Source organism: Myodes glareolus, chromosome 8 (genome assembly GCF_982192425.1).
Source record: "Myodes glareolus chromosome 8, mMyoGla1.1, whole genome shotgun sequence".
Classification (NCBI taxonomy): domain Eukaryota; kingdom Metazoa; phylum Chordata; class Mammalia; order Rodentia; family Cricetidae; genus Myodes; species Myodes glareolus.
In genome coordinates this window covers 21,824,640-21,850,350 of record NC_142033.1, presented here as the reverse complement: position 1 = coordinate 21,850,350, position 25,711 = coordinate 21,824,640, and the positions used below count along the sequence as shown (strand labels likewise).

General features: G+C 36.5%; 1 protein-coding gene across 1 annotated transcript in view; it reads right to left on the bottom strand.

Annotated features, from left to right (window-relative positions):
• Positions 1-7,012: 7,012 nt before the first annotated feature.
• LOC125408185 (transmembrane protease serine 11D) overlaps positions 7,013-25,711 on the bottom strand; it is a 63,595-nt gene continuing 44,896 nt past the window's right edge. The window contains exons 7-11 of the mRNA XM_087908933.1: positions 21,399-21,437; positions 19,323-19,500; positions 13,882-14,141; positions 11,423-11,565; positions 7,013-8,539 (exon numbers count right to left, since the gene is read on the bottom strand). Coding sequence (XP_087765059.1) covers positions 8,378-8,539; positions 11,423-11,565; positions 13,882-14,141; positions 19,323-19,500; positions 21,399-21,437 — 782 coding nt within the window. The 3' untranslated portion in view covers positions 7,013-8,377. The remainder of the gene's footprint in view (positions 8,540-11,422; positions 11,566-13,881; positions 14,142-19,322; positions 19,501-21,398; positions 21,438-25,711) is intronic.

Genomic DNA, 25,711 nt, shown 5'->3' with positions numbered 1-25,711 from the left:
AAGCAAATTGGATTTAGTGATTGTCAGATTGAAAACTGAGCTTAGGAAATAAGAATTGGATTTATATGTGAACAAATACACAATTAATTTCACGAGACTAGTATGCAGGGTTAGAATTTCAAAACTGACTTGAGACCTTAAATTTACTCTGTGATCTTAGATGTGTTATTTGGCTTTCCTGAACCTCAGGTGATTCTTCTTCAAGATACAGTATTAATAACAAAACTTCTCCCAGATTTATTACATGGGAGGTGTGCTTCATAAATAACTTTTATAATTACCATCATTACTTTTTTATTAGTTTAGCTGATACTTCCAGTGATTAGATTTTTATCCACAAGGAAACATAACTATTTGTGTTAGAAAGTTTACTTATTAATTCCAAGTGAGATTTTTTTTGTCTTCATGTGGTTTATGCTTTATTCCACAACTTAAGGTATATTGTGTATCGATAGCTATACCATTGATTTCTCTGGGGAGAAGTAAAGTATAATTGATGATAGTCTCATAAAATCATTTGAAGAGTAAAATTGTAAGAAGTATCAAACAAATGTAGCATGCATATCAATATAATGAAGTCATGAATCCATAATTTACTGTGTGAAGCCAAATCTGAGTTTTCACTAAAATTGTAGATGCTCAACTTTTTAAAATAAATTTATTGGAAGTTTTTATTCGTTATTTTGATAACTGTTACAAATATTTCCTTTGTTTCCTCCTTACCTCCCTCTCTTCCTCCCTCCCTCCCTCCCTGCTTCCTTCCTCCCTGCCTTCCTCCTAGCTCCTTCCTCCTTCCTCCTTCCTCCTCCCTCCTTCCTCCTTCCTTCCTTCTTCCCTCCTTTCTTCCCAAGATAGGGGTTCTCTGTGTGGCCCTGGCTGTCTTGAAACTTGCTTTGTAGACCAGGCTAGCCTCAACTCCTTCCCAAGTGTTGGGGTTAAAGGCATATGCCATCAGGCCTGGCTCCTGTTGAAGCTATTGTGAATAGGACCTTTTTCCCTGATGCCTTTCTTAGAAAGTTCATTCCTGATGCCCTGATTTTAATATGTTGATGATGCATTTTCTGCTTTTCATGGATTGTCAGACATAAGTGCTGATAAAAATACTATCTGATGTAGTATTTTAGAATATTGTTATGACATTTGCAAATAGAATTAATTTTACTTCTCCCTTTTCTGTTTGCATCTCTTTTATTTTTCTTTTGCTTTTGTTACCTGGATAATATCAGAAAAATCTTAGCTTCATAGAATGAACTTGGTAATCTTCTTTCTTTCTTTCTTTCCTTCTTCTTCTTCTTCTTCTTCTTCTTCTTCTTCTTCTTCTTCTTCTTCTTCTTCTTCTTCTTCTTCTTCGCTATTGGTAGTAGAGGAGCATTAGTGTTAATTTCTCTTTAAGGGTCTGGTAAAATTTGACAATTAATTCATTTCTTGTGTTGGGCTTTGTTTGTTGGAGACCATGACAGTTATCTGTTTTTCAATGCTATATCAATGTAAGTTCCTTATTATTTTCTTGATTTAAGTTTGGTAGGTCATATGTGCCTAGAAATGAAAATATTTACTCTAGATTTTCCAATCTCTTAGACGATATTTTCCTTAATGATCTGTGGAATTTGGTGGCATTTATTTTAATACTTTTATCTTGAATTTTATCTATCTATCTATCTATCTATCTATCTATCTATCTATCTATCTATCATCTTACTATGTAACTATGGCTATTCTGGAACTCACTAGATAGACCAGTCTGGCCTTGATCTGCCTACCTCTGCTTCCCAAGTGCTGAGATTAAAATTGTGCACCACCACACCCAACCACCTTTGATTTTTATTAATTTAGATTTTTTTCTCTCTTGTTATATCGATTTTCATTAGTTTTTCAAAGAATTGGTTCTTAGCCTCATTGATTCTTTGTATTGCTTTGGTCTGTATTTCATTATTTTCACCATGATTCACAATTTTTTTTACATCAACTTGTATGGATTGTTATTTTTTTCCTATGACCGAGAAGGCCATCATTGAGTTTATTTGATCTCTTTGTTATCATTAGTATAAACTGTCATAAATGGCCTCTTAAAACTGTCTTTGATATATCTTATAGGTCCTGGTAAGTTGTGTTTTAATCTAGGATTCATAGCACCCCAATTTTATTCAGTGACTTGCTAATCATTCAAGACTGTACTGTTTGAGGAAATGGAAAAAGCTCAGAGGATAAAGTTCTTGTCCTGCAAGAATAAAGGCTGGAGTTAAGATGGCACAACCTACCTAAAACTTGGCAAGTTTGTCAGCTACCTATATCCTAGTACTGGAAAGGTAGAGGCAAAGATCCTCAAGAATAGTTATCTAGGCAATATTGACAAACTCTGAGTTCACCAAGAGACTGTCTCAATAAGTAATGTAAAGAATGATTGAGAAAGACACCTGTTATTAATAATAGGCCCTTATACACACAGACATTTACATGAACCTGCACGTGTATATGTACACATACATGCAATCAAACTCCCATGGACACTCTACAAACACACACACACATTTTAAAAATTCTTTATTTTTTAATATTTACATAATTGCGTAGTTTTTGAGTTTTCTCTTGCAATTCACTCCTACTTTTTTGCTTTCATTAGGTAAATGACAGTAAATTATTTGAGTATTTTTACATTTAGTATGCCTAAAATATAATCTCAGAAAAGTTCCATAAGTAGTTGAGAAGAATGTGCACTCAGTAGCTCTTACAGAAGAGAAAGTGAAAAACACACTTGAACACATTGGCACTGAAGACCACTTCCTAAATATAACCCCAGCAACACAGACACTGAGAGAAACTAATAAATGGGACCTCCTGAAACTGAAAAGCTTCTGTAAAGCAGAGGACATAGTCAACAAGACAAAATGACAGCCTACAGAGTAGGAAAAGATCTTCACCAACCCCACATCAGACAGAGGTCTGATCTCCAAAATATACAAAGAACTAAAAAAATTGGTCACCAAAAGAACACATAATCCAATAAAAAAATGGAGTACAGTGTAGAGAGCTGCGTAGTGCTGCGCCTTAAAGATGGCGCTTTTTTTCCGCCTTCTACCTCCCCGATGGTGAGTGCTCTTGGTCACAAACAATTCCATATATGGCTAAAGCTAAGGATCTGGCTTGCTTCTGCGTTTCTGGACCTATCTGCATTTCCCACGTAGCATGCTGGGGTTGCCTACCCAGAGACTATTTAAGCTGTGGGCTGGCTTTCCCCTGAGTCAGAAGATTGTTCAAGGTTCCTGAATAAACTGCAGTGAGAAGAGTAAAGTGTTGCGTCTTCTTTGCTGGTCGAAGTGGACGCAACAGTACAGAGAACTCTCAACAGAGGAATCTAAAATGGCTGAAAGACATTTAAGGAAATGTTTAACACCCCCAGTTATCAGAGAAATTCAAATCAAAACAACTCTGAGATTTCATCTTACACTTGTATGAATGGCCAAGATCAAAAACACTGATGACAACTTATGCTGGAGAGGTTGTGGGGAAAAGGAACACATTCTGCATTATTGGTGGGAATGCAAGCTGGTATAATCCCTTTGGATGTCAGTGTGGTGATTTCTCAGAAAATTAGGAAACAACCTTCCTCAAGACCCAGGAATACCACTTTTGGGTATATATCCAAAGGATACTCAATTGTGCCACAAGGACATAAGCTCAACCATGTTCATAGAAGCTTTGTTTGACATAGCCAGAACCTGGAAACAACTAAATGCTCCTTGACTGAAGAATGGATAAGGAAAATGTGGTACATTTACACAATGGAGTACTACACAGCAGAGAAAATAATGACAGCTTGAATTTTGCAGAAAAATGGATGAAACTATAAAATATTATTTTGAGTGAGGCAACCCAGACACAGAAAGACAATTATCACATGTACTCATCTATAGGTGGCTTTTAAACATAAAACAAAGAAAATCAGCCTACAAACCTTAGTCCCAGAGAACTAAGACAACAATTAGGACTCTAAGAGAGACTCACATAGATCTAATCTACATGGGAAGTAGAAAGTAGAAAAATACAAGATCTCCTGGGTAAATTGGGAGCATGGGGACCTTGTTGGGGGGTTCAAGGGGGGGAGGGAAGAGGCAGGGAGGGGAGCAGAGAACAAAAATGTAGAGCTCCATAAAAATCAATAAAATTTGAAAAGTTAACTTTATTGAATAGAGTAATTTTGATTGGCAGTTAAGGTCTTTCAAGGCTTCAAATACTTAATTCCATGATTTTTCTGGGCTTTAGCATTTCCAATATAAATTATATGATTGGAAATGGGTTAAGTTTATGTAGTCAGTTTACCAAATGTCTCCTTTAATTTCTTAGTTGTTTCTGCAATTTACTACAGTTGCTTTATAAAATTATTGCTTATCAAATAATTTTTAAAATTATTACTTATCAAATCCTTTTTAAACTTTTTAAAATTAAAATACATTTTTCATACAATATACTCTAATTATGACTTCTCCTCCCCCAACTTCTCCCAGTTCATTCCCAACTCCCTTTTCATCCAAGTCCACACACTTTCTGCTCTTGTTAGAAAACAAACAGATATCTAAGAAATACTAATAAAACATAAGATAAAAAAGAGAAGAATAAATTAGAAAAAGACAAAAACACCAAGAAAGGAAAAGAGGCAAAGAAAAGACACGAGAAATGCATATAGACATAGAAACATACATATTTGCACACACAGGAATCTCATAAAAACATAAAACCAAAGTATATAGAATATAAGTATTCTATCTATCTATCTATCTATAGATATAAACATACAAGGATCTATAAGGTTTAAAAAATGTCAAAGTTAACATTTATGAGACAAAGAACCTAAAAAGATGCTGTTTGGTTCCTTTTGTGTTGGCCATCTCCTTTTGGGCATGTGTCGACACTTAAGGCTATTTTGTGTCCTTAGTGGACTCCCTAGAAGAGAGACTGTGTTTCCATTTGCTAGTGCCTATCAATTATCTTGTATGTCGAAGACTTTGATTCCTTGGCATCCTCCATGTACCCTGGCTCTTACACTGTTTCTGCCTTCTTTTCCTGAAGACCTGAGGTTAAAAATTTGATGGAGATATCTCTTTCAGGGCTAAGTGTTCCAAGGTCTCCCACTCTCTGCATCTTGTCTAGCTGTGGGTCTCTGTATTTGTTTCCATCTGCTGCTGGAGAAGCCTCTCTGATGAGGGCTGAGAAAAGCACAGATCTATGAGAGTAGTTGAATGCCATTAGAAACCATTTAATTGTTATGATTCTTTTGCAGAACATTAGTATTTGGTTTTCCCCTGAATCTCTGTGCTCTCAATTTCTTGCCTATCCAAGTAGTGTTGGGAATGGGTTCCATCTCAGTCAGATATTTGTTGGTTACTCCCACAAGATTTGTACCACTTAATCATAATTTTGATTGATTTCATTTCATAGATGATTTATTTTTGTTTTGTTGTGGATCACTAGAAAAAACACACATATAAATGCCCCCCAAGGGCTAGAGAGATGGCTTAGCATTTAAGAGCATTGCCTGCTCTTCCAAAGGTCCTGAGTTCAATTCCCAGCAACCACATGGTGGCTCACAACCATCTGTAATGAAGTCTGGTGCCCTCTTCTGGCCTGCAGGCATACACGCAGACACAGTATTGTATACATAAAAAGTAAATAAATAAATATTAAAAAATAAATGCCCCCCAATACTTAGCAATTATTTTTTATTGCAGAGATGTTCCTAAAACTAGTTGCATGTTTAGCAAATGGGGAAGAAGAGAAGTGAAGAGTGAAGGTTAGAACGGGTTCCAGATGTGAACTTACATTCTTCAATGTTACCAGGTCCCCTTTCCCAGTCCAGAGAGTGATTACCATCACTCATGGCATAGTGGTGCTCCAGAAGATTTATCTTTCATTTTACTATAAAATAATTAAATTTTTCTACTAGATCTATGGTCTTTTATTATTTTGTTATTTTTAAAATAATTGTGCTATTCTTTACTTTGTTAGTTAGATTATATTACACAACATGCATGCCATTATTGCCTGAGTGTCTTAAGAGCAAGGAGTCATTTTGTTTCATTCCTGGCTCAGAGAGATGGTGGGAAACAGAAATGGGGTTTAATACATTTATAAATGAAAAAGTTACACTGTGAAATTGAGATTTAAAATAAACCTACTTTATAGTTAATTGTTTACTCTAAACTTTCTGAGATTATTTATTTTTTCATTAGTGATCATGATTTTAACCCGTTTGAATATCAAATAGTCAAATACTCACTTTTTATTGTTAAAATTGGTTAATACATATGAAAGTATTTATTAAACTGGATTTTTCTTAGCATTAATAATTCTGAAGCTCAGTTATGATCCTGAGAAATTTCATTTAGGATTCAATAAGAATTTTTAAATCTACAAGACTTTATAAATTACCATTCCTCCATAAATGTTCACATTTAGTTTCACGAAGTCTCTGTCAATGTGGAATCTATCCACAACTAAAAGAGAGAGAAAGAAAGAGAGAGGGGAGAGAGAGAGAGAGAGGGAGAGAGAGAGAGAGAAACTTTCTAAACCAGCCTGCACATGTTCCTTTGGTTTTAAAATATCTCTTCATATGAAATACATATTTAGATATACAACATTTTAGTACATCAACCAATTTGTTCTATTTTCTGCAAAACAAATGTTATCTTTGATGTAGCTTCTAATGTATGAATAAACACAAGCATATCTTTTATGTGATGACATGTGTGCACTCACATACAAATATCACGTACACTCATGCACAGACGCCCTCCCCTTGAGGCTTGCTCTAAATGACCAGTTTAATGCTGTCTTCACAGGGTACAGCAAGGGAGTGTCAAGCTGGACGCTGTCTCAGTTATAGAGCTTGATTATAGGTGGCAGAACACACCCAGCCTTTCGAGTCCGGCTACAAGTTCACTTATTAGACAACCAATTAAAATAAATTGTTCTGGATCATCCTTCAGCAATCATAACTTCCATAAATAATTAGGCAGAAAAGATTATAAGCGAGTTTATTTGAAATACAATGTGCCAAAGATTTGTGTCTACACCTTTCTAAGAGTTGGCTACATTTTCAAATCCTTTTCTGTCAAATAATTTGCTTTAATCCAGACCTACACATTTACTTCAGAAAGAGCAAAATGTTTTTATTGTGTTGTCTTGAACTTCTCTCTTCTCCAGGTGGAAGGAGTTAACTTTTAGAAGGAAGATGTGAGACACATGTGATTATGCACAACCAAGTTTTAGCTCTACTGGGAGCCTATAAAAACTTGGATCATTTGTGAATCAGGTTATATAGATTGCTGTGGCATTAGATTTTAATTGATTCTCTTTAATTTGTATTCCTTGGTGATAGTGGTTGTGTGTGTGAGTGAATGTGTGTGACAGAGCGAGACAGAGACTGAGAGATAAACACACAGAGAGACAAGAGAGACTATGAATCTGACATCCTTCTCTCTCCAGAACAGACTTATTGATAGTAAGCACTTTATTCTTTGCCTTTGCCAACCAGTTTTTCACCTCTCCTTCATCATTAGCTTTAAATTTGTTATAAGGTTACTCTAAAAAATAGTGACCATGGTAGGAAGTTGGTGGTAGGAATTTCTTCCTAACAAGTCTTGTGGTTCAAAGATAGCTGGGAAGGCTGTGTGGATTCATTTCTTCAACTTCTCTGTGGAGGAGATATGTTCTCTCCTCTATATAGATAAAACACTTAAAATTAAAATATACCATGAAAATTACTTGTAAGTCTGTTGGTTTCACTTGAAAACAACATTTTTGTTCTGATGATCAATACCCGAAAACATCCTGGGATTTTTTTTGTGTAAGAATGTGATCTTGTCAAATATTTGGAATGGCTTCAAGTTTTACAATTTTTGTACAGTGTCTTCAAAATTTAACGTTAGTACTACTTTTTCTAGCAAATATTAACTATCCAGACATTCTAAACAGATGCTGTTTTTCTATCCCCACACAGCTCCGACTTCCTTTACATGACCCACACTCTTTGTACTACCAGCTTCTATGAGACAGCATCAGAGAGCACTCCCGACTCTTCCTCCTTGCACCTAATTTCTCACTACTACAACTTACCATGCCTATAACAAAATTATTAACCCTATAACTAGTTTAACATATTTCTTCTCTTATGTAGCTATGATACAATGCAATGTTTACAGGGTTTTCCTTGAGATAGTAAAAATTCATACTGACAAAGAACTATTAAATACTGTTGGTTAAGACACATTTTTAGGTTAAGATGAGACATTTCCAGTTTCCTTTGCAGTTAAAAAGCGCAGTTATGTCGTCTGAGTCAGGCACAATTGCATGCACACTTCACTGCATGCTTGCTTTGGCTGCACTAGATTCCAGTTTGCTGACGAATCCAGTCGCGGTAGGTTGTCACTCGAGTATACACTCCTGGCTTATTGGGCTGGCCACACTGATAGCCCCAGCTCACAATCCCCACAACAAACCAAAGCCGCCGTGTGTCTTCTTGTACTAGTGGGCCACCAGAATCACCCTGAAGGAAACAAAGCATTGGTTACTTAAATGGTTACTTAAAAGCAACACTGGAATCTGCAGTTTATTGCTATCACAGTAGATGAAGTCCTGGTCATTTACCGGTCCATGTTTTTCTGAGAGACAATAAGCCATGAAAGCAAGCCTAAAACCCTTCAAGTATACAAGCAAGGCTGAGAAGATGTAAAGCTCATTAGCTAGTCTTTCTTCAGCCACCTTCCTGGTGGCTTCCTCTGCATCTCATGCTTCCACCCTAGGAAGCCTTCTATGACGCTCTGCTTTCCTGTGTACTTCCGTCTTGGGGCTCTATTAGCTTCTTACTGTGATCTCATACTCTGTGGTATCTATGTCGCTGCTTCTTCAATATTTTATGAAGGCTTGATTATTCCCACCGGTCAGCTCTCCTTGAGTTAGCATTCTGTGCTTTTTGATACTTGACCAATATCTGTGTGAGCCGTGCTGTTGCAAAGTCCACCAGGGAAGGGAGCATCCTTGTTCTTGACACAGCAGCAACCTAGGTTTCTAGTCCCCAGGAGATGCCAGTGAAATAGCTTTTGAGAGAATGAGCTTATAGACTCGTCACTTACTGCCCTTTCTTTACTACCCAGTGTGATGCTTGATGCATAGTAACTCATCTGCCAGTATTCTTTTAGTGAGTAATTGGAAAGAAATTTTTATGACAGTAAGTAGAGCATTTCTTACGAGATATTTATTAGCCAATGGCAATAACCAACTGCCTAAACACTTATACATGCGATAATCTAGTTAGGGAGATACATTTAAAAGATACTATATTATTGGTTATTTCTGTGAATTCTGGAGCTAGAAAGCCTGAGTTTGAGTCCTCCACCTGTCGGCTATGTGAACTCCAGTAAGCTCTTTAACATCTCTGCACTACAATTCTCTTATCAATAAATGATGCTTTTATGAGTTTAAGTGAGCTTAATACACAAAGCACTGTGGGAAGAGCTTGGTGTACAGTCAGTACTAATAAAACCCCCCTATTATTACCAAACGTACGTCTAGAAAAGTTAGCTATTCATTTGACTGTTCTTAGTAGTTAGGTTTTCCATACCTGTTTAATTAATAGTTTAGACAGAGGGAAAGGTCAGTGTGTGAATCATCAACTTGCTTGACAAGTACTGCATGAAGCTGGTTGGTACCTCATTCCTTTGGATGATGCTTCATGCTCCATTTGACCAGTCCTCAGGATTTTCTTGTTATGGTTTTGATACTATTTTTCCTATACTGACAAATTTTTCTTAATTATAATTTATCTACTATGTATGAGCAAATGCTAACTATGAGTGCCATGCAACTTTTCTTTTACCTAGTTAGTTTTACTGCCTAGAGGCAGATGCTTGAACTTGAATTCTTTTATTTGCTTGTTTGTTTGTTTCAAGACAGGTTTTCTCTGCAGCTTTGGAGCCTGTCCTGGAACTAGCTCTATAGATCAGGTTGACCTGGAACTCACAGGGATCCGCCTGCCTCTGCCTCCCAAGTGCTGGGATTAAAGGCATACACCACCACTGCCTGGCTTGAACTTGCATTCTTGTTTCTAAACCTGATAAGTGCAGGGACGATCTAGTTGCATTAACACAAGGAATGTCACACAGAAATAAATGAAAAGATGTATTTTTTTGAATGAATATATGAAAATGATATTATAAACTTCTATGTAAAATATTGTTTATATTTATGTTATATTTTTGAGACAGAAAATCTATGTGTTAGAGTGTTTCAAGTAACAAACAGTGAGGCCAATATAAAACAAGGAAAAATTTCATGATAGTGATGTCATTAACCTGCCTGAAATGAAGAGCAGAGTTTGTATAAACAGACGCTGAGGCATGAGAGAGGGATACCGAAAAAAACATTTTAATACGCTATCCCCTCAAGCTGTTGTTGAGTTACTCTCTGACTGCTAAATTCTTTAGAAGACTTCATGAAACTTGACAATTTGCCGTTGTGGAAGGTGGGCAAGGGCTCCACACCTGAAAACACTAGGATATTTATAATGTTTAACTATTTGCTCCTGTGATTATATTGGCTTAGTTTCAGACAAAGGAATGGAATCCTTTGTCTAAATTTTCATTAATTTCATTAAAATTTTGATATTAAATTTTATACTAATCACTAATGAAGACAATTGTACACTTACTGTTTGTTTTAGGGTATTTAATTTAAAGTTTTACAGGCTAGAGACAAGGTTCTTTTCCTTTTTTCTTTTCATTTTCCCTATTTTCTCTCCTCTTCCTTTTCTTTTTCTTCTCCTCCCCTCCCCCTTTCTTTCTTTTTATTTTCTGTTATTATATAATTTAGGACCCGTTGTGGTTCAAATAACTAAGCTACTTTCTTTAAAGTGCTTCAAAATTTAGATATCTTTGGTGGTTGCATGCTATAGTATTTTTATTAATTGGACTGAGAATGAAGAGTGTTTACAAATAAAATGGTATGTTAAAACTTAGTAATTATTTATAAACTTAGTAATTGATTATTTTATTATGAATTGGTCATTATATATATTTGTAGGATAGAAAATGCTTCTAGATAATATTTCTACAATTCAAAACCTTAACATTGCTACTTGTGATAAAAACATAAAAGTTTAAAGCAACTTTGAAGTAGGTTATACTTTACCTTTATTTGTATCCACCATGTTGTATAATATTTGCTTGAACATTCATAGCAATTAAAAGTTACTATTTTCATGACAGATGAGATTCAGAAAAGATGTTTTTCCTCTATAATTAAGGGCATACATTTTTTGAGATTCAGAGTTGTGTGTGGCAATTGTTATCTTTACGCCAGTGACAGAGTAGCATGCTTGAAAATGCCTATAAACTTCTCGATGATAATATTGATAAGGTTGTCTTGCACCTACCTGGCATGCATCCACTGCACCTGAAGGCACCCCAGCACAGAGCATTCCAGGCAAGACACTTCCACCATAAGCAGCTGGTTCATTGCATACTTCGTTACTTATTATTCTGACCTGTCCTTGCCGTAGATCTGTGACTGTGTTGCCTGTTTAGTATAAAAACAGAAATGAAACAGTCTTCGGAAAATATGGACTAATGACTCTGTGCTAAATTTGAGAATGAATAAATGCTCAAAACATTATCTATTTTAAAAGGGAGGCACCAAAAGATGCACATAAGCTGAGCAAAGATTCTTGTAGGAAAGGATAACTCCTTTAGGAAGACAAGCGTCTCTTTTCTTTTTCTTTTTGAGTTTGTGATCTGTTTTCCTTTATAGTCTTAGAGTTAACCAGTAAATAGCAGAATGTGGTGACACATGCCTGTAATCCCAACATTTAGAAAGTAAATATAGAAAAATCAGGAGTTCAAAATCAGCTCCAATTTCCTAGTAAATTTGGTGACAACCTGAGCCACCATGAGAATCCGTCTCAAAAAACAATAATAAACCCAATCCAACAACTTGTGTTAAAATTGACTTGCACTGTTTAAGTTGTTTACAGATGGATTTGGGATTAGAAAACTGTACATCAGTGAACATTTAGCAGCGAAAGAGAAATTGGTCTGGCCATAAAGAACTAATCTGTGATATTAGTGCTCTTTCAGCAGAGTGCTGTCTGTTTTCTGTGACTGGTATAGAATTTACCTATTGCATCAAGCCTCTTGAATCAAAAGAACACAATGAAATGCTTTCTGAGACAATTAAGACTTACTAGTCCCTAGAGGAATAATCACTATCATGACTGTAATAGCCCAAAGAAATTGCCACTTCCTACTAGATTGTGTTATTTTTTTTTGCTCTAATTGTTCTTTCAGATTGTGCTTATTTTAATTTCAACTATATTCATTCAATGAATAAATGCTGTGGCTGCAGGATTCATTTCAGCCCAGAGAAAATTAAAGGCAGTACTTTAAAGGGTGTTAAAATTCCCAGGTAATTATTATTTTAAGTCTCCTTTTTTTTTCCACAAAAAATCAAAGACTTTCTATATTAATAAGAAACTTATTGAAGGGGCTCTAGCAAGCCTAAGCATGGCAAATATGGCCCTGGCAGGCTTTGCCCTTTTTCCCCATCCCCTCTATCTTGCTAAAAACTGTTAAATTACATTCCTAAAGCTGGCCCCCAAAGTCTGTTCCCTTATTTGGCCCTTCCATCTCCTGAGGCTGACCACCAAGCTCTAGTTATAAAAGTATTGAAATCCAACAATCAAATCCCCTTTATGCCACCTTAATTAAAATGCCCAATCAAAATTACCAGTTCATCCTAACACCGGGTTTCTTATTGACATTTACCTCTGGGTCACATTTGTCTTCTCTCTATGCAGAGGCAGTTCCTTTGGGACAAATACCCCATTCACCCTCTCCGTTGCTTCTTTCCTCCCCTCTCCCTTGTTTCCTTCTCCTTTTCTCTCATTTTCTATCTCCTGTCTTTGTCCCTTATACCTGCCATCAGTACCTCTAGAACAAATAAATCTCTTTTGTGTTGAAAAGTTGGTCTTGGGTTGTCTTGCACTGACTTTAAGGTCCCTACACTTGGTATTGGGTTGTCTTGCACTGACTTTGAGGTTTCTACATCCCTTTCTTTCACATTTTCCTGTTTTAGAAATTCCCACATCAGACAGAGGACAGATCTTCAAAATATACAAAGAAGTCAAGAAATTGGTCATCAAAAGAACAAATAATCCAATTTTTAAAAAAATGGGGTACAGAGCTAAACAGAGAATTTTCAACAGACGAATCTAAAATGGCTGAAAGACACTTAAGGAAATGCTCAACATTATTAGCCATCAGAGAAATGCAAGTCAAAACATATCTGAGATGCCATCTTTTACCTGTAAGAATGGCCAAATCAAAACCACTGATGACAACTTATGATGAAGAGGTTGTGGGGAAAAGGGAACACTTTTCCTTTGCTGGTGGGAGTGCAAGTTGGTAAAGCTCCTTTGGATGTCAGTGTGGTGATTTCTCAGAAAATTAGGAAACAACCTTCCTCAAGACCCAGGAATACCACTTTTGCATATATGCCCAAAGGATGCTCAATTGTACCTCAAGGACATGTGTTCAACAATGTTCATAGCAGCATTATTTGTCATAGCCAGAAGCTAGAAACAACCTAAATGCCCCTTGACCAAAGAATGGATGAGGAAAATGTGGTACATTTACACAATGGAGCATTACATAGCAGAAAAAATAACGACATCTCAAAATTTGCAGACAAATGGATGGACAGCTTGAGCTGCAAAATGAATTCCAAGCCAGCCTGGATTAAAGTGAGACCCTGTGTCAAAATTCAAAAACGAATTTCCACAGTAACAAATAACAGACAAGAGGTCATTCAGCTGTTTTATTTCTCTGAGACACTTACCTCCATAAGTGAGAGAGCCCCAGCCTGTGACATATGCAACAGAACCGGGTATGATACTCTGGGTCGCAGCTGGGAGACACACCCTGTGGATATTTCTGGTAAATGTGATGGGTCTTTCAAGTTGTATAACTGCAATATCATTATCACGAGTTGTGGGCCTGTAATTGTTATGGACTACAATAGCCCTTACTCTCACTCTTAAGTTAGGAAGTACGGTAGAAACACCAAAGGTGGCAGTCCATTGCAGAGGATTAGAGTAGCTAAAAACAAAACCAGAAACATGCCATTAAATAGGGAATTCACAAGTACTTCATGTATTTGTACTGTGGCTTGAATTATAATTATATTAGGTCTTCGAGAGTTTCATATAATGTGTTTTATATTTACCACCAACATCTCATTGATACATTTTCCTGAACTGTAATCACATAACAGTATTGAACTCCTTACTAGCAGTTTATATAGTCATTTTATTCTAATTATTCAGAGAAAGATTTTTAGAAAACACATCTTGGAGTAGTACATTATCTTGACTTTTTTCTATCCCAGTGAGTGTATCCCAACACTATAGTTAATGGTAGCTAGTGTAGGGGAATGTTTCTTCCCTGATATTCCCATCCAAGCGCAAAGGATTCTGAAATCATTATCTTGTATATTTTAACTCTTTTCCCTTGATTATTGCTTTTTCTTTTGTTTTTAGAAGGGAGATCTATTCAAGTAGTAGTGAGATTGAATGTTATCTTTCCTGTTAATAGATGAATGATTATTCCATACTAAATTTGAGCATATATATATACATATATATATACACATACAGTGTGTGTATGTAAATGTATACATATGTATAGAAAGAGGAAATTATTATTGTAACTTTGGAACTATAGAGTTTTTTTAGATATACCCTAAAAACACATGTGTAAGGTAAAAAATGGATAAGTTTTATTTAATCAAAATTAAATATAATATATGCAAGTTTATCAGGCAAGTAAGCAGCCACAAGAAAGTACTGATTAATTCTTAATATTTGTATTTTTAGATGGTTTCATGTATCCTGGACTTTCTTTGAACTTGCTAGATGACTGAGGATTATCTTGGATAATCAGATAATCAGATTCTGTTGTCTCTGCATTCCAAGTGTTGGTATCACACTGCTACTATTCCCAGGAAATACCTACAAGCTTTGAAGGCTCTACAATAATGTCTACACACTAATAGTAAATGGACTGGGAAGCCAATGTAAAATGGGCATGAAATATTAATAGGAAATTCATGGAAAGGGAGTCCTAAACACCTCCTAGATGTAAGAAGAGATGCTTAAAAACACTGCTATCGAGCAATAGAAATTATAGCAGTGATTACAGAATGTATATTAATAAGAAAGATAAAAATTTAACAAGAGCACTTTACCAAGTGTTGACTAGGCAGAAATTTGGATTTCTTGTATTTCTGGTCAAACTAAACATTTGGAAAGCTCTGTAGTATATTTGTCTCCTTCTGAGCACATATCATAAAAATTTCTAAAGATTTATTGATAGTATTCCTTTGTGTGTATGTTCTTGTGTATGTCTAGGGAACGTGTTCTTTGTGGCAATGGGAAATTACAGCAACCTAATGAGATGGGGTAAATATGATGACTGATTATGGTGAATTCATGAATGACAGTGGCTCCAACAGAAGGGAATTCCCGTGATTACATAAAAACCATATAGAACAATACAGAACTTTATAATCTGCTGTTGTCATAAATGAAAAGCACATATTCACAAAAGTACCGACAAGTTTAACAGGTTGTGAATATTTAGAAATATTCAAATTCATTAGTTCCAGTAAGTCTTTTGAGTTAAAAGTGGGATCCAAGAATAGGAAAAGAAAAAATATAACTTAAAAAGGTCTTTTTTAAAGCAGTGATGACAATAAGTGCTTCCAACTTTGAAAGTTGTTTAACTTAATATTACTTCTCCTCAGATTGAATAGACACAAAATTCAATTAAATTATCATTTAAGAGTTTTCAGATAGTGGAGTTAATAGAAAATATTAAAATTATGTATGTACAAATTTCTTGATTACACATGAATGCACCCCAGTTACAAATTGTAAAGAAAAACTTAAATATGAGCATTTGCATTTAAATATTATCTCTGCCACAAATAAGTATCATAATTATGATTTCTATCCTTTATGAGTTCAATACATTGGTGGAAGAGACAAGTATACTATTAGAAAACAACAAAGATTACTAAGAAAAGTAAAAAAATTGGTATAAAAAGTAAGAAAATACCACGAGGAGATGATAATAGAATAATTTTCAATAGAGCCTCATCATGTCTCTGTACCTGGATGTAAGGGTGATTATTCCTTAACAAGTGCCTGCTCATGGTTCTTGGTGATGCTCAGATCAGGACAGAGGTACCAGGACATAGTCCACATAGCTTCTCTGCTCTGGTGGTTCCACAAGGTGGAGAGTAGGTTTGTGGTGGCAAAATTAAAATACATTTCCTGCATGGCTTTGGCATTCATTGTTGATACTTGTGATTACACCATTCAAGATGGTGACATACTTTCCTTGGTTTTTGATACCTAGGTTCCAAGAGAATACAGATCTAAGATTGTTTCTAGTGCATCCCCAATTACACTAAAGTCTGCTAAGTCCGGGCACTTACACTTTTGATTTCCACACTAAGGGTGTGGCTGAAAGCCAATAGTGTCAGTCTTACTGTTGGGCATTTCATGTGACATTGATTATTGAATTGGTTTTATGAATTTTGTTCCCTGTGTTACCTGAAATGTAGCAGCACGTATGTCTATTTAAACCTGAATCAAAAGATTTGAGGGTGATCTCTCAAATAAATTTCAAATTTATTCACCAACATTGAGTTATAAAATAGCAGCAGAAAGATGAGAAGTTTTCTGGAATCTTTGTTCAGAAACTGTGTGCAAGTTTTCATGCTAATCCTCTTCATCTGATTAATGGACTAGTAAAAAGACAAATGTGATAAAAGACAGGACTTTCCACTCTCAGTACCATCCATCTCTTTGGAATTGTGACTATCCAAAAGCATTCCAGTCTGAACAAATGGGGATTTGGAGATAATAGCATTTTAGGAAAAAACAGCATCTAGAGAAGTTTTGTAGATGGAGAAATTTAAAAAGAGTTAGAGGAGAAAAAAACTGAGCGCCCAAAGCTTAGGATGCATATTTTTGGAAACAAGTTTGGATTGATTTGAGGGTGGATTGTTGTGTATGATAAGGATGCTGTATTTTATTAATTGAAAAAGAAAGAAAAGATATGGTTAGGGGCACACCTGGGTGTACTTTTCTGGATGATTTTCCTTTTTAGTTTAGTTTCCCCACGTTTTTTAAGACTTGGATGTTCACTACCAATATATGCCTGAAACTCGAAGGTTTCATGTTGAACCCAGAAGAAATCCTTTTATTAGGAGCAGTGTGAGCTTCAGTTTGCACCGACAGAGGGTTTGCATAGTTGCTCTGCAGCCGTCACTTACACTAGTGTAATAGCGTGATAGTCTGCAGTCACTCCGAAGTGTAAATGGCCTAAGAGAACCGGTCCCAAGGAGTAGTGCTGCTGTGGTTGTGCTTGGTGCTTCTATGAAGCATAGTATTATGTTCCATATAGGCATTAGATCAATTTTGTGAAACTAAGTAATTAGGATTTTCTAGTCTCTAGGCCAACATCAATCTACTAATTAGCTTATGCAATATAATGCGAAAATCATTTACAACAAAAAATTTAAAAGTATCTTACTTATCTACCCTGATGAGTAAGTATGCTTTGCCTGAATGTATGCATGTGCACCACACGCATGTCTGGTGCCTGCAGAGCTCAGAAGAGGGTGTTGATGCTGTGGAACTACAGCCACGATGTGGGTGCTGAGAACTGAACCTGAATTCTCTGAAAGCTCAACAAGTGCTATTAACCAACAAACCATCTCTCGAGCCTGGACCACAACAATGTAACATTTTTTTAAAAAACAATAGTGTAACCAGACCTACCAGGAACACCAGCACTTAGTTAGCAGTGTTGCCCTAGTTTGAAAACAGAGTGAAGTTATACAAATTCTGTGAACTTTTTTTGATCTTTAAAAATTACATCAATTTTATTAGAAATATATTTATGTAAGACAATATTTAAATGTAATCCTTAAATGAAAACCAAGTCCATTTTCCTAAGGACACAAATAATTTCTACAATAAAATTTTTGAGTACTAGAAATGTTTTACCATGAAATAAAAGCAAAAAAAAAAAAAGCTGAATGCTTACCACCTCATTAAAAAAATACATAAAATACTGATGTAAGAAATGCTGTTCTCTCTCTCTCTCTCCGTTTTTGTGGAACAAAGAGTGGATTTCACATTTGCTCTACATGAGGCAATGAATAAAAGATCACAGATAAAAGTAAACCAGTAAATCATCATTTGCATTGTATTGATGTTTACTGAGGTATAAAATCCCCTGGAGTTTAGATGGGCCATCAAATTCCCATGGGGAAGCCACTTTCCTCAAATAGCTTTGGATGCAACAAACACATCTATGTGTGAGAACTGATCTAAGAAGAGTGTTGTATCAAGTTCCTGAAGAAAATGGAAGCTGTCCCTTTATACCCCAAGCTGTACATGTTGGCTTTTTACTTTATTTTTAGAATAAAAAAAAGTCTTTTCCACAAATAATGATTAATTTTCCAAGGTTATTTTCTCAAATAGTAAAAAGTGACAATAAAATGTGTTACTCTCCTTTAATTAAAAGTTTGTTTCATACTTTTAATTCACTTTTGATTTTAATGGATTTAACTTTAAGTAAAGAAATCTGCTGTAATATTTCCCCATATTGACACTGAGATCTCAAAGCACTATGATCAAAAAAATGGATTTAAAGTCAATAGACCCAAAGTTCTTACTAATACATTTTCAGTTCATAATATTAGCATCTGCCTTTGCAGTTTCCCAGAACAATGAAAAGAAGCAGCTTACAATGGCAACAGTGAAGATATCATAAAGATTTCCTGGAGTAAGTGTTGTGAAAGTTAATATCAAATCAAGAACTAAGCATGTGATATTCATCTGCCTGTAAAGGAGGTACCACACTGGTGAAAAGCTCTGAGCATCAAAGCATTAGAACAAGGAAAACTCTGCCAATAGAGACAAATAAAGGATTTAAATCAAGCACTCTAGTGTGTGATTCTTATTCTCTTTGCTATGTTGTAGTACTGTCATTTGGAAAAGAGAGCTATCAGTAAATCATTATGCCAAAGGAGAAGAGACAATTATGCTTCCATAAATGAAAAAAGAAACGACTCAGAAATAATTTCCTTTGAATTATTTAGGTGTCAATCCAATTATGTTTAGTCCTAGGGGTAGTGGGGGGAGTCTTCATGTAGCTGTCTTTCCTAATTATTCCCAGATGGAAGAGTAGCTGCGGACTCACCTTCTGAAGCAGTGAGCTGCTGTCAGGACCCACGAGTTACTTATCAGGGCACCTCCGCAGTGGTGTACATTATTGAGCTGGAGACTGACTTGCCAGGGCCAGTCGCCTGTGTCGGCTAGAGTGCCCCCAATGATCCTCTCTTCAGACAGTGTGATAAGGTCCGGACGGGCTCCACATTCTGACAGGAAAAAAGTATTAACCTGCTGGCCTGGTGATGCTTCTACCCATTCAGAAAATTACTGCAGTGATTCTCCCTCATTGACGATTTTCCCACCCTTTTCCTAACACGTGCTGGATATTCCAAATGCATGACCATTTATTTTTATTGAGGCAGGGCCTCATATAGCCCAGGCTGCCTCCAAACTCTATAGCTGAGAAAGAGCTTGAACTACTGATCATCCAAGTCTACACCCCAAGTGCTGAGATTATAGACGTGTTAATGTGTATCTGGTTCAATATGTTATATTTTTAGGGATAGGCATGTTTATGGACTGCATTACAGAGCAGAGTTCTGAAGTAAATTGGATAAGGCCATCTGATTCTGGAGCAGATTCATCATGGTTTGGAATACTTCATAAGTGTGGGCTAACATGGGTCAGTACTGGATATGCCTCCATAGGCCCCAAACTTCTATAATAAGGCTTCCTTTTTTAAGCCACTCAAAATACGACCTGTGGCCTTATTAAATGATTACTCCAGGAACCTTGTTGGGAATACTGACTTTCAGTCCCACACCATCTAACAAATCAGAAACTTTTATTTTGAGGAGAGATGCATGTACAAAGTTTGAGTAAAACCATTGTATCCAGAGGCCTCCTCCTGGGCATTCATGGATGTTCTGGTTCTCCTTACCTGGCTGTGTAAGAGGACCTTTGGAAGGAATTAAATGAAACAGAAGATTCTGATTTCTAGAATTAGGTTTAAGACTGGTGAGATTACTCAGCTGGTAAAGGAGCTTGCCTCCAAGCCTGACAATGTAAGTTTGATTTCTGGGACTGACTCCCCGTTATAGTCTTGCCATAGCATGTGCATATGGACAATGACTAAAAACATTACTAAAAATATAATATAACTTTTTAAAAATATCTTAAGAAACCTACAAACATTTCAATGACAGAGATGAAATGCACTGGGGTGGGTTAATTTTCACAGTTCCTCTCAACCCAAATATTATAATATTTCTTCTTGTATTTAGTCTAATGTTTATTAGCAATAATAGAAGTATATCATTAATAAACATTTCTGCTGCTGCGTTGGTAATAGGTAGCTAATCCTAAGCATTTGTTTTCTTGCAAATTCTACAATAAAAGAGGATTAGACTTTTATTAAGAATATACTTGGGTATGGGTTCTTTTTCTGCCTTCTCCAAATAAATTCTTTGGTGAATTATTTTATTACAGTTTTATTCAAAATAATTGTAAATAAACACAGAACTGAATTGAAAAATATATTACAGTGAAATACCATGTACTTGAATTTCTGATTTATTTTAGATACAAGGAACTAATTTCTAACTACATTTGGTTGATCCGAGACATAAGTTTTATGTTTCTAGGAATTTTGTGCCTGTCCTCTTAGCCTAAAAGTATATATCAAGTGGCGTTGGAACATGACTTTCCCTTCAAATTAAAGACTTCAAACTTAAAATATCTTCACAATTTATTGCCTTATGGTTAACCCAAATCCACAACAAAGCAAGGCACTCTGGTGGTTCAAAAAAGCTACATTAATGTTGTCATCAACCATAATTTACAAGCCTACAGAAATACTGCTTTAGAACCACAGGACAAAGCTTCCCAGAACTGCCAAGAAAAATGCCTGGAGCTTGGTGTTGAGTTCCAGGTGGATTATACTCCACTGTAGTTCTATTCTTTTTTTTTCTAGAAGGAGGGGAAATTACTAAAACACTCATCCATCAGCCACTGTGAAAAGCAGTGACCACTTTCTACAGATCCCTACAGAGTGAACTCAGAATGAAGGCACCAGCTTCACAGATAAGACTTTGGGAAAGAGCTCAAAAGACTTGAACTTAAGATCCTTATAATTCGATAACTACAAAATAATTGAAAAACTTACCTTGAGTCAAAAAATTTTCTGTATCCTGGTCAGTGAGTGCTAGTGTCAAAGAAGAGAGAGCGAGAATAAGATCAACAAAACGTAAGCTGAAAACCATTTCACCTTGATTTCATGAAGCTCAGTGCCAGGGCAACCAGAAACTCAGTCACTGGGAGGGTTTGCTGAAATTCAGAGTCCCAGGCTCCACCTCAAGCCTTTGGAAAGAACCTCTGAGTCATGTGCCCCAGAAAGCTCTCTTTGCAACCTCATTCTACTTTGTTGCACATAAACTGTTGGAGGTTCATGCCTACATCTTTCATGAAATACAGACTTTCCTGCTCCAAAGTCACTCATTACTCTTGGCAAGAGAAAGGCTTAAGCAGTCGTTAGGATTCAATGTGATTATCACTTAACAGGTAATCATTCATTTTTCAAATGTACCTGTGAATAGACATCAAAATTTGCACGCATTACTTTACTGATGCTACAGTGTGTGCTGTTTCTTCAGTGGTTAATAAAACAGAGGCTCTCTCAACACATTATTTACAGATTGATCCTGACCAAGAAATTATTACAAATGAAAAATAAAGTCGGGGGAAGAGATAATGATACAGGGAGAGTCAAAGATGTCATCACGGAGGGCATAACATGTGCCTTGTGCTTTGAAACCCTAAGGAATGGCCCATGAAGACAAGAAGGAAAAGACATTCTGAATGGAAGGTGACATAACACCTGTGCTCCAGGTTGTAAGATGTGTGTTGTGCAACAGTCAATAGGTTACTACAGGTGTTGCATGCTGGGTTGTTGGGAGTGCCAGGCAAGACAACAATGTCAGCATTTGGTAGTGACAGTTTGTGTGCTCTACTTCCAAGTCTGAATTCCGAAGAGTTTCCCAAGACAGGTCTTACAGTCATCTCAAACTCAGTATGAGCAACACATTTTATCTGAAATTTGCTACTTATATTTCTTCATTTAGTAAAGAATACCATACCTACTGGCAGTTAAAAATGCTCTAAAATTTCCCTTTTCTAGTTCTCATTCCTTTGAACAAGCCTCATCTTCTTTGGTACTCCATACTTTTATTGTTTGACATTGGTACAGTTATGATACCTTCGGATTGATTCTGTTGTTACTTTATTAGACTTACACTTTCTGAAACTATGTCTGAAAATATTCTTGCTGGTCTTGAAAAGGTTTAGTGGGCTATCAATCTTCTTATTTTCAATAAGAATTTTGAGAATTTTAAGAATATTGTCTTATTCATAAGACAGGTTTTCATAGTCTTTAAAAATAGTTTATGCCAAACTTATTCCCGGTTTCACAAAGTTTGTGATATATGATTTACTTCTGTATATGTGTTGCCTTTATTAGTTGATGAATAAAGCTGTTTTGGCCAATGGCTTAGCAGAGTAAAGCCAGGCAGGAAATCTGAACAGAGATATAGAAAGAAAGTAGGTGGAGTCGAGGAGTTGCCATGTAGCTGCCCAAGAAGCAAGATGTGAGGTAACAATCCACGAATTCGTGATAAAATGTAAAATAATAGAAATGGGTTAATTTAAGATGTAAAAACTACTTTTACATTTTATCACGAATTCGTGGATTGTTACCTCACATCCCTAGATTGTTCTCTGGACAGAAGAGAGGGTGCCTGAAACGGCCTTGGCCCATAACCATACTGATGAATATTTTGCTTATCACCATAGAACCTTCATCTGGCGATGGATGGAGACAGAGACAGAGACCCACATTGGAACACTGGACTTAACTCCATAGGTCCAAACGAGAAGCAGAAGGAAAGAGAACGTGAGCAAAGAAGGCAAGACCAGAGGGAACCTTCATCCGACGATGGATGGCGATACAGACGGAGACCCACATTGGAGCACCGGACTGAGCCCCCCAAGGTCCAAATGAGGAGCAGAAGGATGAAGAAAATGAAAGAGGAAATAAGGACTGCGAGGGATGTGATCACCCACTGATACAAGGGGATGGAGCTAATGAGAGTTTACCAAGGCCTGTTGGACTGGGACTGAACGAGGACGTGATCCAACCAGATTCTCTGAATGTGGCCGGATTCTCTGAATGTAGCTGGCCTGGAGTCTTTCTGAAAAGCCATTGACAATGACACTGGGACTTGTTTCCTCTGCATATACTGGATTTTGCGGATCCAGTCTGTCTGGATACTCACCTTCCTGGACCTGGAGGGAGGGGGGAGGAACTTGAACTACCCACAGGGCAGGAAACCCTGACTGCTCTTAGGGATGGAGAGGGAGGAGGAGAGGGAGTGGGGGGAGTGGGAGGGTGGTGGGAGGAGGGGCGGAAATGGAAACTTTTATAATTTAATAAAAAAAATTCAAAGAAAACACAATAATACACATAAAAAAATGTAAAAACTAGTTAGGAATACACCTGAGTCTTTGGTCAAACAATATTGTAATTAATAACATTTCCATATGATTATTTGAGTCTGGGAAGTCGGAAAAAGAAAGCACAGTCTCCATCTACAACTTTGTGAATTTCATTTGCTTTTGTAAGCATCAGTAGGGCCAAGTCATCCTGTTGGAAGCAGGAATATCAAAAACATCTGATTACTTTTCTTCCTTCTTTGAACAAAAAAACCTTGAGTTTGAATCTTAACTATCAGCATATTGACTCTTTGACCTGGGCCCTTATCTATCTATGTTTCTTCAATGTTGTCAGTAAACAAACCTATGGGGATATCCATAAGCTTCTTGTTTTATTGTTCTGTCAAAGTATTCTCTTAGAGTTCTTGCTCCCTGCCCCCACCTTCAAGTAAAGCTTTTTCTTTCCATATCTCAGGATATGGAGATCCTTCTCATGTTTGTGAGTCCATCTGTCCTCTAGTCTCTTTCATTTCTGTATCCCTGTATCAGTTGCTGTCTTTATTGGATAACCTTGACATGATTGGTTCTTTCTCTTGCTTCTTCATTTTATTTTCATGTTTTGCAAAGCAAGCAAGGGCCTTATATATACAATGGAAATGCTCTCTTCTAAACTGTGTCCTGATTTTGTATATCTTCTCTTGATTGTCAAGTCTGTTATCTAACAGAATATTTGTTTGTTTCAGCTTTGCTATGAGTCTCTGGGAGGTAGAAACTGCTATTGATTTATTTGCAAAATTACCCAGCACAATGCCAAATATATAGCAAGTACCCAGTAAGTACTTTGGAAGTATACCATAATGTGTAGGAGAAGAGGTAATATTTGCTTACTTAGACTAGTCCGTGAGTGATCACAGTCAGGACACAGTGAAACTGGATTTGGAGATGTGTCTAGGAGTTAATTACTGAGATAAACATTAACTCTTTAGTTGGAACAAGAGAAGATAGTTCAATGAAGGGAAATGGAGGCATTCAGAGAACTTTGTGGGTCTAATGCGGTGATTATCTACTGTTTGTTAATGTTATTTCTTATGCTCTGGTCCCTTTAAGGACTAACCACGCCCACTCCCAGCCACTTCTGACCTCCTGGTCACCATCTTAACTCTTTCTTTTCTGTTTCCCGTCTCTTGGCGTGTGCACACGTGTCTCTATCTCTCTCTATGTTTATCTTCATGTCTCTCTGTCTCCCTCTTCTTTAAGTAATAAATGTCTCCCTTTTCTTTAAGTAATAAATATTTAGCTTTATGTTTACCCTTATGCCTATTTATTATGTCCTGTAAGTCTTTTATCTGGCCTGCTCTTTGGGCTGCATGGTAGGACCAGCTCTGCCACTCGCCGTGGGAAACCTGCACACCTCTGGCGGCAGCCTCTGCCTGGCTTGCAGGCCGCTGGGGACACCCTAGCATCATATCTTTTTAAAGAACAAAAGTTAAGTCTTCGAACATTTAAACAATTAGGACTTTGGTGGTAGGTACATACTAAACCAGTTCTGGAGCTATGAAAACTATTAGATATTCAGCTCGTTATGAAGTCTTGACTTCTTCCAGAAGTATTGGCAGAGCCAGAGGGGTTTCTTTATTAAGTAGTTTTTATTTCAGTCATGTTACAATTACTTATTGCTTATTTATTATGTACCATGATCTGGGTAATAGGAGAAATATATTATAATGGAAGGAACAATAACATGAACAAAACTCAATTGTTAATTACCATTGCTGTTATGGAAAAAAGTCAGGAGTTCTTTCAGAAAGAATAATTAAAAATTGAGCTATCATATGATCCAACTATCTTCTCCTGGGTAAATGCCTAAAGGAATCAAAATCAGTTGTCAAACAGACATGTGATTTGTAGAACTGCTCAAAATCACCAAGATGTTTATATGGTTTCTACAACTGTGATAGATACCGTAACCAAAAGCAACTGTGAGAGGAAAGG